The sequence below is a fragment of the Neovison vison genome, chromosome 11 (genome assembly GCF_020171115.1).
Source record: "Neovison vison isolate M4711 chromosome 11, ASM_NN_V1, whole genome shotgun sequence".
Taxonomy (NCBI): Eukaryota; Metazoa; Chordata; class Mammalia; order Carnivora; family Mustelidae; genus Neogale; species Neogale vison.
In genome coordinates this window covers 65,616,756-65,632,288 of record NC_058101.1, presented here as the reverse complement: position 1 = coordinate 65,632,288, position 15,533 = coordinate 65,616,756, and the positions used below count along the sequence as shown (strand labels likewise).

The window sequence follows — 15,533 nt, the reverse complement described above, 5'->3', positions numbered from 1 at the left end:
GGGAGGTCCTGCCCCTGCAGGGGGCTCGGCTCTGCCATGCTGCACATATCCTTCCCCTGAGCCAGAAGGCCACAGCAGAGAACCCCTGCACCACTCTCTCCAGACACATTGCAGAGGTTAACTGGGCAAGTCAGAGCCCGGGGCCCATGCAGGGCAGCCAGGAATACGAGTGGTACAGCCAGTTCAACTGTGGGATTCCCGTGGTCTCAGACCCGCCCTTTTTTGTTTCAAGAGAAGCCGAACTAGGATTTTAACGTGAAATCCCCCAATGGCAAATAGCTCATGATCGTTTAAAAAAATGAAACAGTTCACAACCTTTAGTTGATGGCGGGCCTCCATTTGCTGCCCTGGCACAGGATGGCACAGCCCTTACCACGCACCCCCATGGGGAGTCCTTCCTGCTCCTGTCCCCAGCTCTCCGGGTCTGCCGGATGAGGAGCTCAGCCTGGGTGACAGGTGATGCCCAGGCCTGAGGCTGCCAGAAAACACAGGTGCCCAAGAGGGTGCCACGGGATTCCTGGTGTCCTAGGCGGGCTCAGGGGCTTCATGCCCCTGCTGGCTGACTTCCTGGGGGACAGAGGTCGTGATGGAGGCAGGGCGTGGCTCCTCCAGCAGGGGCGGGGCTTCCGTGCGTGCATGACAGGGCTATGCTGTGTCTGTTTCAGGACTCCCCTATTCCAAATCTGACCCTCCCCCAGGACACGGAAAGAATGGCTTGGACCATCGGGTAGGTACTCAATGCCTCCTTGGCTCGCGGTATACTAACCATGCCACGCCAGGAGCCTGAGCATGGAGCCCATAGCTTTTTGACCCTGCGGCAGGAGGAGGGGCCTGGGGACCCTGCTTGCCCACTGCCTCCACCTGCTGCCCTGCCTGGGGGCTGTGCTGGCCCCTCTGCAAACCACCGTCAGACTAGAACTGGGACCCCCTCCTTTCCTCCTGTATAACCCCGCCCCTGGCTCCCAGGACACCCCTGTGTCGGGGAGGGGGAGACAGCACCATGCAGAGCATTCCAACCCAAGGCCCCTTCCGAACCACGTCCTCCTTCTGTGACCCAGAGCCTAGTGAGGGGCTTCCAGGATCAGCTAGTTGGTGAGCAACATGAGCCACGGATCCACTTCCTTCCTGGAGTGTATCGTCCCCTCACTGCCGCTGCCTCCAGCTGTCACCATAAACAGTGCCATTTGCATCTGGGACCATTACCATCACTGCTAATGCTGCTACTCGTGCCCATAATTTTCCTGGATCCCACACTCCGTAGCTGACTCTCTCTGGCTGCTCCCAGCTAAAGGCTGGTTGGACTTCCCCATCCCGTCTTCCCAATCTGGAATCTTGGAATGTGAGCCCAGAGAGTTTGGCGCCTGACTTGTCCCTACGGAGGGGCTGGGCGACTTTTTGTCGCTGTTCCCACAGCTTCACTAGTCCCCATTGAGGACCTCTGGGGTGGGGCGGGCATGATGGTACCAGAGGCCCCCCCTATAAAACCCCAGGACACCCCCTCTCGGGCTGTCTCTCCCCATCTAAGGATGTTTGTCCAAAACTGGGGCAAGTCATTCCACCAAAGAAGAATTCGAGGCCCCCGTGTGTTGCACAGCAGAGGTCTCGCCAATAGTGTGTAACGCCTGGACCACTGCCTCCGGTCACCAGGGCATACCTCGCCAGGGCCCAGCCACCTTTGCATGGCTTGACTCCAGTGAAGCCTCCTTCCCACTAACTGCACTTCCCGTTCTGGAACAGGCTCGCTCAGGGCTCGCATGCCGCATGCTTCTCTCAAGTTTCTTCTAAGGATTTCTCCATGCATCCTCTTCAGTGGACAGCAGGGTGGGCACGGCAAGGGCAGGGGGCAGGAGGAGGTCCACAGAACCCCCACAGCACCAGGAAATGTCAACCCTTGGGCTTTAGGGTTGGGGACCTGAGGGTGGTGGGGAAGCCTTCCGGAATAGCCTCTGCACCTGGAACAGCTTTTCTGTGACTCGGGGGCCCAGGAGGGTAGCGGTGTTCTAGCCCTCAAGCCAAGTCCTGGGACTGTCCCTCAATATGTGGAAGACAATTAAGGGAGGAACGCTCAACATTTCTAGCCTTGGGGCCTGGGCCACACATCTTCTGGGGAGATGTCCTCCTTGGTTCATGCTGGAATGGCTTGTATCAATGCTCCCAGCACTTGCAGAAAAGGCCACAGCCGCCACACGCACCCAGCCCCAAATGAGCTGGGAACAGCCGATCAGACATTCCAGCATGCACACAGGCTTCACTCCCTCCCTCAGAACTAGGGAGAGCAGGGGCTAGACAGAGCTTTATAGAGTCTAGAGCTGAGCCTCTGAGAATGTTCCTTCTATGGTCTCAAGGGTGGGAAGCTCGTGTGTCCTGCAGATGCTGGGGGGTGGTTGATCAAAGCGGGTGTGTCTTCTTGGGAAGATCATTAGCTCTTCATGTTGCTGATATGGGAAATTGGGGACAAGCACTGGCGACTTTGCTTTAGGGTTCTTTTTCCCTGCGAAACTTCTTTTCCTGTTTTGTTGTTTTGTTTTGTTTTGTTTTTTTCCAGACGTTCTAAGACTTTTATGTAATTTTATGCCTATTTCTCAGTAGGAAGGCCAGATACTTGAGCCTTTGAATGATTAGCCTTTCACGGTGCGGCCATTCTCAGCACCTGATGTGGTCACCCGCTACTGTCTATTGCCCACAGTCCTCACAAGCTACTTGTTAGGTTGGTTTTATTTTGTGTGTGTCTCTACTTCCAGAAAGGATTCTAGGCGGCCTGAAGGAAAAACAGAGGCACACTGAGACCAGAAACCCACCAACCCCAAACCACAAAGGGGCAGAGAGGGAAACTCTGAAAGAAATTATGTATCAGAATCCTATCAGAAACAAAAGAATATTGTATGAGCCAAACCTCTGGAGCTTAGCTTTGAGCTTCCTTGTAACCAGGGCAAAGAGGCAAACATGACCGGTGTGTAGTTCTTGTCCAGTGGAAGGAGATCCATTCATGGCGGGGGCAGGGTGAGGGGAGAGGTTTCAAGTTGTTGCTTTGAGAGTCCCAGAGCCCATTTAATTGTCCCGCTAACCAGCCTGCCACAGAGCCCACTCATGGCGGAAGCTCTCCTCTCTGTGGAATAGATTGTACAGTAGTCACCTGTCACAGGCGCTCCCATGGGTAAGGCATGTGTCCCCTGGTCTGTTATTAACAGAACGACCACTGGCCACTGACAGAAAAACCCTGATGGCGAATACGTAGAGACTGAATTCTCCTGCTGGATGACAGATTCTAATAGCAATAGAGGGGACTCTAGTTCATGATGACACTTCATTCAGCAGGCGTAGCCTTCATACATTTAAGCACACCCAGCAGCATGCCTTTGCTGGGACCCTCATTAAATTCAAGACGGGAGGCACTTTCAATGTGGCATTTGGAGTCAGACGTGTGGATCTAATGAACAACAACCAAAAAAGTAGTGAAAGTCGTTTGGAGCGATTGAATAGTGCAAACAGCAAGCCATCTACTAGGTAGATGGGAAAAATCTCTATCTTTTGAATCAGGTTTTCATATGCCTGTAAAGCATTTGCAAAAATGCCTGTGTACAAGAAACCTGAATAAATTAAAGAAGTCTGGTATTTTCCCATGGTGACACTGGAAAGGACACTTGCCGTGCTGAGCCCCGAGTTCAATCCCAGCTCTGCCACCAGCCTGGTGTGTGTCTTCGGGAAAGTCACTTGTATCTCCTGAGTCTCTACTTCCTGGCTTTAAAAGAAGTTACCCTGACCTCTTAAGATCAGTGTGAGGACAAGTAACAGTTAAAACATGTGAAATATCCTAAGCTCTATAGCTTGGTTACTACAAGAGTAATTGTTACAAAAGCAAGTTCCAACCCCTTGTTCCTTCCACGCTGGTGGCTACTAAGTGGCAATTCCAGCTTGGCAGGACAGTAACAATGAGCCCTGAATGGGCTCATTTCATTCCTACTAACAATTCCAGTATCATCTTTGAGAAGCAAAAGACATGGGTTAAAACATTTACAGTTTTGTGTATTGCTGTGTGATCTTGGGCTCATTCCTTGACCTCTCTGAGCCTCATCGATAAAACCACAAGGATGAAGCCCACCTCCTAGGCTCACAGCGAAACTTGTAGACCATATCTGTAGGGGTAGTGGGGGACTAGTAAACTCCAAACCAATGGGAGAGGCAAATTAATCTGTTGCTTTTCAATTTTCTGGTGCTTCTTTTGAGAACCACAAGGGAATTAGCCAGTGGTGGGCCCGGTGACACTGGCCTTGCAGGCCTCCCCTGGGTACCCCATCTGTTAAGGAATGACCACAAGGCTTCCTTGCACCAGAGAGGTCTTGGAGATCCTGGGCACTTAGAGGACCAAAGGTAAACTGCTTTTCCCCTGCTTTGGACTGATTCGGTCCCCCTCCCACCCACCCAGAAGATGCCTTTCCCTCTCTCCTGGGAGTCTCTGGCCTCAGAACCTGGCAGACCAGTGGACGCGCTAACTGCCTGAGGTGGTGGTGGTGACCTGAGAGTCAGTGGCCTGTGATGCAGGGCAGTGGGCACTAGGGGGAGGCCTCTCTCCTCCATATCACTGACAGGCCCGGTGGTAGAGAAGGCGCCTGGAGAGCAGGTTTGCCTTGCCTCAGGCGGGAACTGGTTTCCAGACCAGACAGGTGCGCATAGGGGTGCTTCTCAGCGTCATGAGAAAATGTCTCAAAATCTGTCCTTGCAAACTGCTAAGGAGAGTGATTCTGTGACGGTCAGGAGAGTGGATGGGGGTGAGGGCGCCTGGCCCAGGGCTGACCCTAGGTGAGGCGAGTGGGGCACTTGCCAAAAGGCTCCCTAATCAATGTAAGTCTTGTTCTCAGGCAGTGTTTTCTAAAATCCAAGTCAATGCAAGAAAATTCATGATGAACAAAACACCAAATATTTACATAGAGACCGGCTCCAGCCCTCCACTTATGTGCTTGCCCGACTCACCCTCCTTGTCTCCCCTGTTTGGGATGAAGGACTTGGCACTTGTCCGCTGCCTGCACATTCTCTGGGATGACACCTGCTCCTTGCAGGTCACTCCTGTGCTTCCGGAACTAGTGCTGACCGTGTTTTACCAGTCGCCCTGTCCAGGGTGAGGCGTGACCCAGCCCTGGGACTGCAGGGCTCCCTTGAAGCCCCCACCCCCACCCCGCACGGGATCCCAGGGCCCATGTCAGACCCCAGAGCAGGTGCTCGGCCTGTAGGAGCCATGTCCTTCCAGCGGCTCTGTGGACCGGGGGCCGTAGCAGAACTGGACTCGTGGTATTATGCCAGACACAGGAGTTGAGGGTAGAGATACAGGGGCTCAGTACCTGCTTTGGGGGCCCAGACCCCCCCCTTAGTGGTGGGTGGGGTGATTTTTCCCAGGCTAGCAGAAGTTAAGAGACTTCCCGACCTGGGTGGTGGAGTTGCATGGAAATGGCAGTCTGCTGATGACTGCCGTGAACGAGGGAGGCAGACACCTGAGACGGTGGCCCGTGTTCCTTCGGCATGTCCCCACCTGAGAGCCATCCTCTGTCACGGCCGCTAGGAAGCACAGAGCACTGTCCGGGGGCTGTACGGACCGGACCTCCTGGATGCCTGGGGACCACGGGGTCTGGAGGGGAGCAGAGGCCCCCGTGGGCTGGCCTCCACAGCAGGCTAGGCTGCACCCCTAGGGGTCCGTGGGGCGCAGGGAGGAGGCTTGGAAGGCGGGCAGAAGAGCTGGGCCAGGCAGGGTCTGTGCTGGCCTGGAAGGCAAGGGGGAGGCGTGCGAGCAAACCCACCAAAGGTGTCTCAGCATGGCCCATCCAGAGCCGAGGCACCAGGGACTCTGGGGAGCCCACCGTCCTCCCACCCAGGCCAGGCAGCACCAAGGCACGACCCCCCGCCCCAGCAACCTGCCTCCTGCCGCCTTCTCTCTTTCTCTTCCAGAATGCCAATCTGGCCCCTGGTGGAGCAGACCTGGATGCCAGCTGGGGCACGCGAGGTACAAGATGCGGGGACCCCCATGGGTCTCTGGCTGGGCAGGGGTCTCTTACACATTCCCACAATCTCGTTCTGAGATGGGCCCCTCTGGGACCACCTGGCAAAGGCTCTGAGCGTCGCGCAGTGGGGGGAAAATGGGGGTACTCGTTACCCCTTGGGGACCTGGTTACTTCCATTTTTATGTTATATGACGTGCTCTCTTCCCTCCTCCTCATCCTTGAGGACAGCTGACCCTGTCCCGATCCGTTGGTCACTCCGGTCACTGGGGGAGAGAGGTGTGTGTCAGAATCGCCGTCCTGTACCAGGACTGAGGCCAACCCCATCACCCACCATTACATTCTGTGGCAAAAGGCGGTGGGGGGAAGCATCACAACAGAATGCCTCTGGGGTCTGAGTCAAATGAATTCAGGTCCCAGACTGCCTCCCACTCCTCCCGGCTGTGTGGGGCTCCCGGGCTTCAAACCAGGAAGGTTGCTTGCCAGAAGCTGGTGCTCCTGGTGTGACCCCAGCTGCCTAGCAGGAGCCTGACTGGGCTTTGCTGGTTCTGAGCCCCTCCTGGGTGGGGTGCTCACTCGCCCCGTCACCCCGCATGGCGGGAGTGTGCACTCGTGGGCTATTGGCTCATGCTGGGGGCTCGCAGCCCGCCCCCTGCACATGGCCCAGAGCTGGCACGTCTGGGTGTTATGTGGAACCTGCTGGGAAATTCGGGGACTGGCCCATGTCGCCCAGGACCCTTGTCAGGGTCCCCCTCCCAAGACCAGCTTGCAGCCCATGTCCTAGGGGTCTGCTTTCTGTGGGTTCTATGTGCTCACAGAGGCCCTCTGATCCATACAAGTCTATTTTCTGACATGGCAATTTTAGTCTGGCAGAAAAACCTTTTAAAAAGCGAGCGTGGGGAACTCAGGAATATAAAGGAGGAGCTACAGGGTCAAGAAGGTAAGAGAGTAAGAGGCCAAGGGGTCAGACCCTGCGCGACTGTCCACCTCTGCAATGCCCCCAGAACCACCCTGCAAGGCCGGCTCCTCAGGTGGGTAAACCGAGGCAGGCCGCGTTCTCAGGGCAGCCCGGAATCCAGGAAGACAGTATCGTGCCCAAGGAACAAGGTGCTGCATCCGGCTCCCAGTCTGGCCTCCAGCCTCCTGACCATGCCTCCTGCTCCCCGATTCCTTCCACAGAATCTGCCCCCCAAGGACTAGCGACCCAGTGCAGGGGGTGGGGGGGGTGTCCCCAGGACGGGACTGCTTCTGCCGCTGGACCGCGTTCCCACGCTTTCTAAACAGCCACGCGTGGCTTCTGCTCTGTCTCTTACAGAATACAAGGTAAGAGGGGCCGCCCGCTGCCACGCCGACCTCTTCCCACCGCCACAGAGCTGCCCAGGTTAAAAGTTCCTTTTGTTGTGGTTTCCTATGAAATGTGTGTGTCCGATGCCGGCGCAAGTATGTACTTTCTCCGTTGGCCTTCGGCTCTGCCCTTTGGTCCCGGCCTACACCTGCTTCCTGGGGTGAACCTGCAGCTTCCTCTCCCCACAGATCTATCCTTATGATGCCCTCATTGTCACCAACCGAATTCGTGTCAAACTGCCCAAGGACGTGGACCGGACCCGGCTAGAGGTAGGAGGGCATCTCCAGGGGTGGGGGGGCACGCATTCAGGCCTGGGGGGGGGTGGTCCTCTGCACGCATCTGTCCCCAGCATCAGCGCTGAGCACCCCCAGGGCTCCCACAGTGGGGGCAGCAGGAGGCCCACAGTGGGCTCGGAGCCAACGCCCCAAGCTGTTTCAAGGGCCTGAGAACTAGGGAGTATGCCCCAACACAGATGGCTTTCCGAGGGCTCTAACTGCGTGCTTCTGGCCAAGAAAGGCTTCGTGACAGTCGGTGGTGCTGGTTTTTCCCCTGGGTACTGACACTGAGAAGATGGTCACAATCTGTGGCCTCTCGTTTGGCCACGTTCACACCAAGCGAGAATAGTAAGCTCATCTTTAAGTAGAGGCTTAGAAGGCCCAGAGGGTGTCAGCTCAGAGGAGATATTGGGATGATATTTGTTGACTGAAAGGGCTTGCAATGAGCCACGGTCCCATGGGCCGATGTGCAGGACTTAGTCCCCCCATTGTCGTTCTACCGGATAACACTGTCCCTGCATGGGATCTCCCCTCCGGAGCCCTGTCAGCCACCATTTTGCTGGGCAGTGTGGGGTCTGGAGTCTCCTGGGGACCCAGGGCTGCCCCTGCTCCCATCCGTGCCCCAGGGCTGGGCCCCCAGGGAGGCGCAGGGAACATCTAAAGCCAAGTGTGTGTCCAGCCAGGCGGGAGTCGCCAGACTGCCCTTCTGGGAGGGAGTTGTAGGAGGGGCGCCCAGCCAGAGCGGGAAGGCTGCCAGGAAAAGTCGGGAGGCCAGGCGCATCTGTATGGGACTGCCACCTAAGAAGGGATGGCTGGCAGCCCCAGCAGGGAGCACTGGGGGCGAGGGAAGGGGGCACGTCCGCTGCTCAGGAAGAAATACAGGGCTGGCCTTTGAAGGAGGGATGGGACTCTCACCAGCAAAGAAGGGAGAGCAGGGAAGGGGCTTTCCAGGCCAAGGGACCCACAAGTAAAGGCTTCAAGGAGTGGGGGGGTGGGGGGGTGGGGGTGGGAGGGTACCTGCAGGTTGTCCCCAGGCAGGAAGGAAGCCTCACAGTGATGCTGGTCAGCCACCGATTTCCCCACACTATCTGACCTTGATGTGTGTGCCTCCAGATGAACATACAGCTTCTACTGAGGGGGTCTCTGGGGTCCTCGCTCACAGCCGGGAACAGCAGCCCTCAGTGGGAGTAACAGTGGCGGGAGAGGGTCTGGGGATGCTGGTGTGGCTGCAGCCTTGTGCAGAGACACATCCATGTGGAACTTTCCTGTTGCAAGTGACCCAAAGTGACTCAAGCAAAAAGGGCCTCACCAGCTCATAGGGTTGAGCGGTGCCCCCAGGGTTGGCTCGGTCCTGCCTCAGGATCAGATTCTTTAGGGGAATCTTCGGGGTGCCTGCTGTGGGGGAGATGGGGTTCTGGGAGGCCTCAGTATGGGGTTCAGATATGAGAGTCCCCACTTGCTCCGCAGCGGACAAGCTCTTTGCCTCCTGCTCAGTGGAGTCCTTGTTAGTCGTGTGGTCCTGTCCCCAGCCTGGAGGGTGCCTGTTTGCTGTGTGTTTTTGTTCCTTAAAGGGCCAAGCCCTGTGGGCTGGTTGCCTCATGGAGAGAGCTGAGCCCAGAACAAGATGCCCAGGGTTCCTGGGGCCTGGGGCCAGGAGCTCGTTAGGACTAGCCGTTTCCCTCTAGGGACTAGGGTGCCCTTTAAATGACACCCCCTTTTCTTTTTGCTAAATATCAGATAAAAGGTACAAAATAGAGGTTAGTGCCTCTAAATACTTCCTTTGAGCAAACTCGGAGGACGGGGTCATGGGTTTAATCATGCATTCTCCAAGAACACACCCAAGGGTGCGTCTCTGTATTCACTCTCCTGTCATCCCCGCCGAGCCGGAAGGCAAGCTGGAAATGTTTCCAGCGGTGGGGCACATCCCACATTCTTCTGGGCTGGAGCTGGGAGGTGAGCCAGGAATGGTCTAGGAGGGGCCGTATCCCAGCAGGACAGGAGGGCCCCTGATGTTTTTATTTCAGGGGAGAGAGCTTTATTTTTAATATAAAAACATTTTATAACTCTTGTAGAACTCCAGAAAAATGCAAAGAAGAAGGCAAACATCACACGGAATTCCCCCACCAAGTTATAACTCCTGTTGGCCCCACGCTGGTGGACATGATTCTGGAGATCTCTTTTGGCACAAATACCCAAAATTGCTGAATTCCATTTTTGATGAGTAGCTTCATACTGTTTATGGAATTTGATATCAGCTTTTTTTTTTAAGATTTTATTTATTCATTTGACAGAGAGAGATCACAAGTAGGCAGAGAGGCAGGCAGAGAGAGAAAGGAGGAAGCAGGCTCTCCGCGGAGCAGAGAGCCTGATGCGGGGCTCCATCCCAGGACCCTGGGACTATGACCTGAGCCGAAGGCAGAGGCTTTAGCCCACTGAGCCACCCAGGTGCCCCCTGATATCAGCTTTTTAAAAAAAGATTTTATTTATTTATTTATTGGGGGGAGCAGCGTGAGCACAAGCAAGGGAAGCAGCAGAGGGAGAAGCAGGCTCGGTCACGTTCTTGACTCTTGCTCCCAGAATGCTTAGCTGACTCTCTCCTTCATTTGCTGACTATGTTTCAGGCCCTAAGCTGGGTCCTGGGATGTATGATGAGCAGACACGGGCCTGAGCTCTGCCTTCTCAGACTCAGTCTGATGCAGGAGGCAGAATCAACCAACTGATAACCCAAATGAGTATGTGATAAGGGTTCTAAAGGGGAGGAACATGGGCCATCAACAGTGGGTAAAAGTTAACTGGGAAAAAGGAAGTAACTGGGTAAAAGGAAATGTTGTATTGGGGTGTGTGTGTGTGTGTGTCCATATATGCATGTGTTTAAGGTGAGGGAGGCCCACAGAAAGAAAATTCCAGGAAGAGCAGCCAGTATGTGCAAAGACCCTGGGGCAGGAAGCCACAGGAGCTCTTTAAGGAAGAACTTTAGGAGGCTAAGGTGTCTGTACTTGAGCAGGGTGAAGGTAAGAATGGGGCCAGGTCTTGCCAGGCTCGGGCCACATTAAGCAGTTTGGATTTTAGTCTTAAGGACAATGGCTTTTAATTTGAGGGACTTCCTGATCAGATTTGTAATTCAAAACAACAGCGAGGCTGCACCGTGAAGCCCAGACTGGCCCTGTAGGTGCAGGGAGACTGGGAAGCAATGGAGTCATCCAGGCAAGAGATGCGGGCATCTTGGACAGTGTGGTGCAATGCCGAGGCGCGCGGTGGGTGGATTTGGGGTTTGGGCACTATTTGGGACTTCAAGGTGGCAGGACTGAGTCATGGAGCGTGCAGTGTGGCGAGGGGCAGGGACACATTTAGAGTCACTCCAGGGTGTTGGGATGGGGTGGTGGCTGTACTGGTGGCCCCTGGTTGAAGCGGGATGTGCCGGGACCCTAACAATCACAGACACAATGGGGCTTGGCTGGGGGAATTCAGGATGCTTAGCCTGGCAAAATGAAAGGGGCCTAATAGGAGCCCGTAGCACAGAGCCCGTAGGTATTCTGAGATATTGGTGCCATTTGGGGGAAGAATGGCAGCCCTCCGCAGATCAGGAAGTATGGTTCCGGGGACGTGTGGTCAGAGGAACCATGTAACCCCGATAGGCAGGCAGGCTTCCCAGGAGACCCATCGGGGGCCTGGCTAAGTGCCATTCCTAGATCCAGGGCTCTCTGTCCTAGAGGTTCTGGACCCTGGCTCCTGTCCCAAAGACTGACCTGAAGACCTCATGCATTGGAGGCTCTCACATCCTTCCTGCATTGGGAGGTTACCCTCTGAGGATTTGCTTCTAGGAGCTTCCAGGAACCTTGACTGTCCCTGGGCAGAATCAGATATCCTGGGGCCACTCCCTGCACATCTCTGCCCAGCACTTGCCAGAAGACATCACTGTTCCGTTCATACACCAGTGTCTTGTTGCACGAGGGTGGCATCCCGGGGAAGAGAGGGCACACTTAGCATCAGGATGTCCCGGCGGGTGCCCTGCTCCTCAGTCCTCACTAAGGGACATTCTGCTGTGTAGGTAGGACACTGTATCAGCCAAGCCCTCCAGAGAGACAGAGCCAGTGGGAGATAAAGAAGGGAGCACGCAGACACGAACATGGCCGTTTATTTTTGGAAACCGGCTTGAGTAGTCGTGGGGGCAGGCAGATCTGAAATCTGTAGGGCAGGCTCATGTGCGGGAGACCCAGGCCCGAGCTGACACTTCAAAGCAGAATTTCTTTCCCGGGAAGCAGGCGGGTTTTGCTCTCAAGGCCTCCAGCAGATGGGATGAGCCCCCCGCCCTGTCCCTGTTACTGAGGCTAAACTTTACTAACGTGAACCACATCTACAGAATGTCTTCCTAGCAGCCCCAAGACTAGGGTTTGGCCAAACAGCCAGGCACCATGCCTGGCAAGGCTGGGACAGAAAGGGTAGTTATCCAGGGAAGCCAACGAGAGAATGGGAACAAAAGGGGCTTCTAGTCCAGCCAGGGGCCTGGGGGCTGGCCCAGGGAGTCCCTGGAGGGCCCTCCAGACTCGCCATCTTCTCTCCAGGGTTTGCAAGTGCTCAGGTCAGCAGGGAGTCTGTGGCTTCCGGACTGCCCCCACCAGACCTTGAGGCTGAATGCACTCCTGAGTTTGCCCCAGCAGTAAGAACCTAAGTCAGAATGCGACTGGAAAGGAAGGACCCTGCAGTTAAGAATGTGTCCTTTGTTTAAACTCATCCAACCGGTCCAGTGAGAACCTGATAGACTGATGGCAGCAGCCGAGAGCGTGCCCAGCGCATGGGCGTGGGCTGCACCAGAATCTGGCATATTGGGGGCTCCCAGGTCCAAGGCTGAGCAGTGCTCCCAGGTCAGGCCGAGGGGCAGGGCTTGCAAGGATGGAGGATGGCGAGCGAAGAGGGAACCACAGGGGAGAGTAGGGTACGCAGACCCCATGGAGAGGGGAGGAGGTTGGGAGACAGTAGGACAGGGATGGGGGGAACAGACATTTGGATTCAGGGATACACGTGACCAACCCAGATTGTCCCTGGAGGAGGGAGGAAGGGAGACTGGGCTGAAGGGGCAGGCCCATGCCCACCCTCGTGGAGCTGGGAGCTGGATGAGGTCATCAGTAACCAGGTCAGCAGGGGCCTGATTGGCTAGGGCACCCTGGAGAAACAACATTTGAGCTGGGTCATGTAGGATAAGAAGGAGCCATTGTGCTAAAGGAGAGAAAGCACTGCAGGCCTTGGGGTGGCAAAGATCCTGACATATTCTAGAGCCCCCTTGGAGCAGAGTGGTGGTGGGAGAGGTGGGCAAGGACACCTGGTGTGCAGGGCCTCGTGGTGCAGGGCCTCGAACCACTGGACAGCATGTCACTCCACCTGGCGTAGCCTGCGTCCCCTCCCTGCCACATGGGCTCTGGGAGTGCTCACGGGACGGTGGGTGGAGCATTCGCAGGACTCCCCAGACAGGCCAAGCTTCACGGATAGCAGGGGCCATTGTCGTGATGATGGTGATGAGCTCGGTCCTCCTGTAAAAAGCAGCCACTCGCTGGCCCAGGAGAGGCAGGCTGAGGGAGCCTGCGGCCTGAGCCCCCTACCCCAGCCCCGGGCTGCCGACATGGGTGCATGGGCTGGCCTTGCCTCATGGGATGGGCGGAAGGAACGGTTGAGGGTCAGCCGGCCCCCTCCCAGGAGAACCACTGAGCTTAGAGAAGTGAGGGGCTGCTGGAAGTGCCCGGCAGGGTGAAGGCCACAGGAGGGCAGGCTGGTCGCAGCATGGGGCAGAGGGGGCATGGCCCCGAGGGGGAGCTCTGGCCACTGGGCCCCCTCTAAGCTCCCTGGTCCAGACCTGCAGCTTCCTGGCTGTGTGACCTTGGGCGAGGCCCATGCCCTCTCTGAGCCAGTGTTTCCTGGGGCAATAAAAGAAGGAGAATCTCAGGATGTGAGGATGGCATCAGGTGCAGTGAAGGCTTTCAGCTCAGCCTGACGCACGGTCCTCAGTCAGTGCAGGAGAATTGTGCAGTTTGCCTCCTGCACTGGGGTCCTGGCATGGGCCTCACGGTGTCCATGGAGCTCCCTGACACTGGACACCAAGACTGTATGAGAGATGTGTTTCTACCGGGATGGGCTGCTTCACCCATGTTACCCAGAAAAAGCTGGGGATTTCTGCCACCAAAGGGATAGCTTAGATGGCCAGGCTTCAGGATGGCAGGCCTGAGTTGGGCCCTCGTTCCATGGGAAGCTCTGGGCATCTGCTGGGCTGAGCCGCACAGTGGTCTGGGAGCGCAATACCCTGGGCCCCCAGGCGGAGTTCCAACGTGCCCTTTGCAGGCTCTGTGACACCGAAGCATCCCCTGCCTGCAGCTGGGTCTGCAGCCTTGCAGAAAGGAGGTAACTGTGGGAATGCCCTGTGCCTCGCACACCGACCACTCATGGCCCTTCTCTCTGGGAAGATGTATGTGCGTCAGAGGTCTCCTCGGATGAGCTCCTGCAGCGGGCAGGTGGTTGGTCCTTATGACTCACATGTTCGGAAAGCCTCCACCAAGGGCACCAGATCAGAGTGAAGTCAGAGGTTCGTTTCCCTCAGAAAACCCCCTTCTAGTTCCAAGAGACTGGCAGAAAGATCATTAATGTTTTATAAGGCAACAAGGCTTCTGGGTCACAGGTGTGCCATTAACAGGGCCCTCCTGGATCATCCCACAGCCCTCACAGGGACCCAGCTCCCTAACTCTGCCCTCAGTGACATCGCAGTGGCAGCTTGAAACCGGGGCTAGTGTGAGAACGAGGCGTGGGGACTCTGGGAGCTTGTGGCGAGGGTGCAATCAGGAGAGGTTTCCTGGAGGAGCCGCGGTCCACGGCCAGGTCTGAGCAGTGAGCACATCCGTGAGTATGTCACGTTGCAGAAATGGTCTCCCCAGGGGCACTTCTCTTCTTGGGGAGCCCAGTGCACTCCAGGAATGAGGCTGCATCAGAATGAGGCCAAGCCACCCCTCTACAAAGGTGCCCCACCCTGGGCTTCCTCCCTACTCTGACCTTGGCAAGCGCCTGGGGGTTGGGCTTCCCCTCCTCCTGGGGAGCTGGGGGCCAGGGGAGTCGGCCTGGGGCCAGAAAGCTGGCTTCAGCCCCCGGGGTGAGCTGTGTCCCACGTGTTCTACCTGCCATGGGGCACGGGGTGAAGGAAGATACCTGAGTAGGCTCAGGAGACCACTTCTGCAAGGTGGCAGGGGCCCTACGTGCTTTGCTGGGGGTCTGCTGACATACGACCCCTCCGGACAAGTGTCATACAGGGACCTCCCGCCCAGGAGACAGGCCCCTTGGGACTCCGGTCCTGGCTCCATCCTGGTCCAGCTGCGCCGTGTGACCTGACTTGGGTTACGATTCTAGAAAATGGGAAGAAGCACCTCTGGGTCTTCATGTGCTCTTCCACCTTTGGAATGTCAGCCCCACCCGCTCACTGCTCAGACCTGGCCATGGATGGCGGCTCCTCCAGGAAGCCTCTCCTGATTGTACCCTCACCACAAACTCCCAGAGCCCCCAGGCCTCCTCCTCACACCAACCCCAGTTTCAAGCCCCATGACCCTGAGCAAGTTTATCTCGAATGCCTCAGCTGCTTCTCACCTAGGTGACAGGGGAGACGCATCAGGGCGAGCTCCCCTCTTTCTCCTAAGCCCACCCTGTCTTCCCTGCTCACAGTGGGCTCCTGGAGGCAGCAGGAATGTGGGACTGCATCATCAAGATTAAGTACACATCGCACCCCGGGCCCCCACAGGGAGCCCAAAAGGCAGGAGCCAGTTTTGAATATCTTTCAGGGCTGGGTCGGGCCTCCTGCCCAAGGACAGGCCAGCCGCCCCCAGCAGCCCGCGTGTGTTCAGGCACTGGGCACGCACCACACCAGCTCCTCTGACCCTCTAGCCTGCCCTACTTTTTCCTGCC

At 56.6% G+C, this 15,533-nt stretch overlaps 1 protein-coding gene across 8 annotated transcripts in view; it reads left to right on the top strand.

Moving 5' to 3' along the window:
- ABLIM2 (actin binding LIM protein family member 2) overlaps positions 1–15,533 on the top strand; it is a 135,949-nt gene that overhangs the window by 116,347 nt on the left and 4,069 nt on the right. For 4 of the 8 annotated variants that reach the window (XM_044267856.1, XM_044267853.1, XM_044267855.1 and 1 more), the window contains 4 exons: positions 666–727; positions 5,935–5,989; positions 7,300–7,307; positions 7,518–7,598. In XM_044267856.1, the coding sequence (XP_044123791.1) occupies positions 666–727; positions 5,935–5,989; positions 7,300–7,307; positions 7,518–7,598 (206 nt within the window). The remainder of the gene's footprint in view (positions 1–665; positions 728–5,934; positions 5,990–7,299; positions 7,308–7,517; positions 7,599–15,533) is intronic. The other 4 variants (XM_044267859.1, XM_044267857.1, XM_044267854.1 and 1 more) reach the window with 2 other exon arrangements.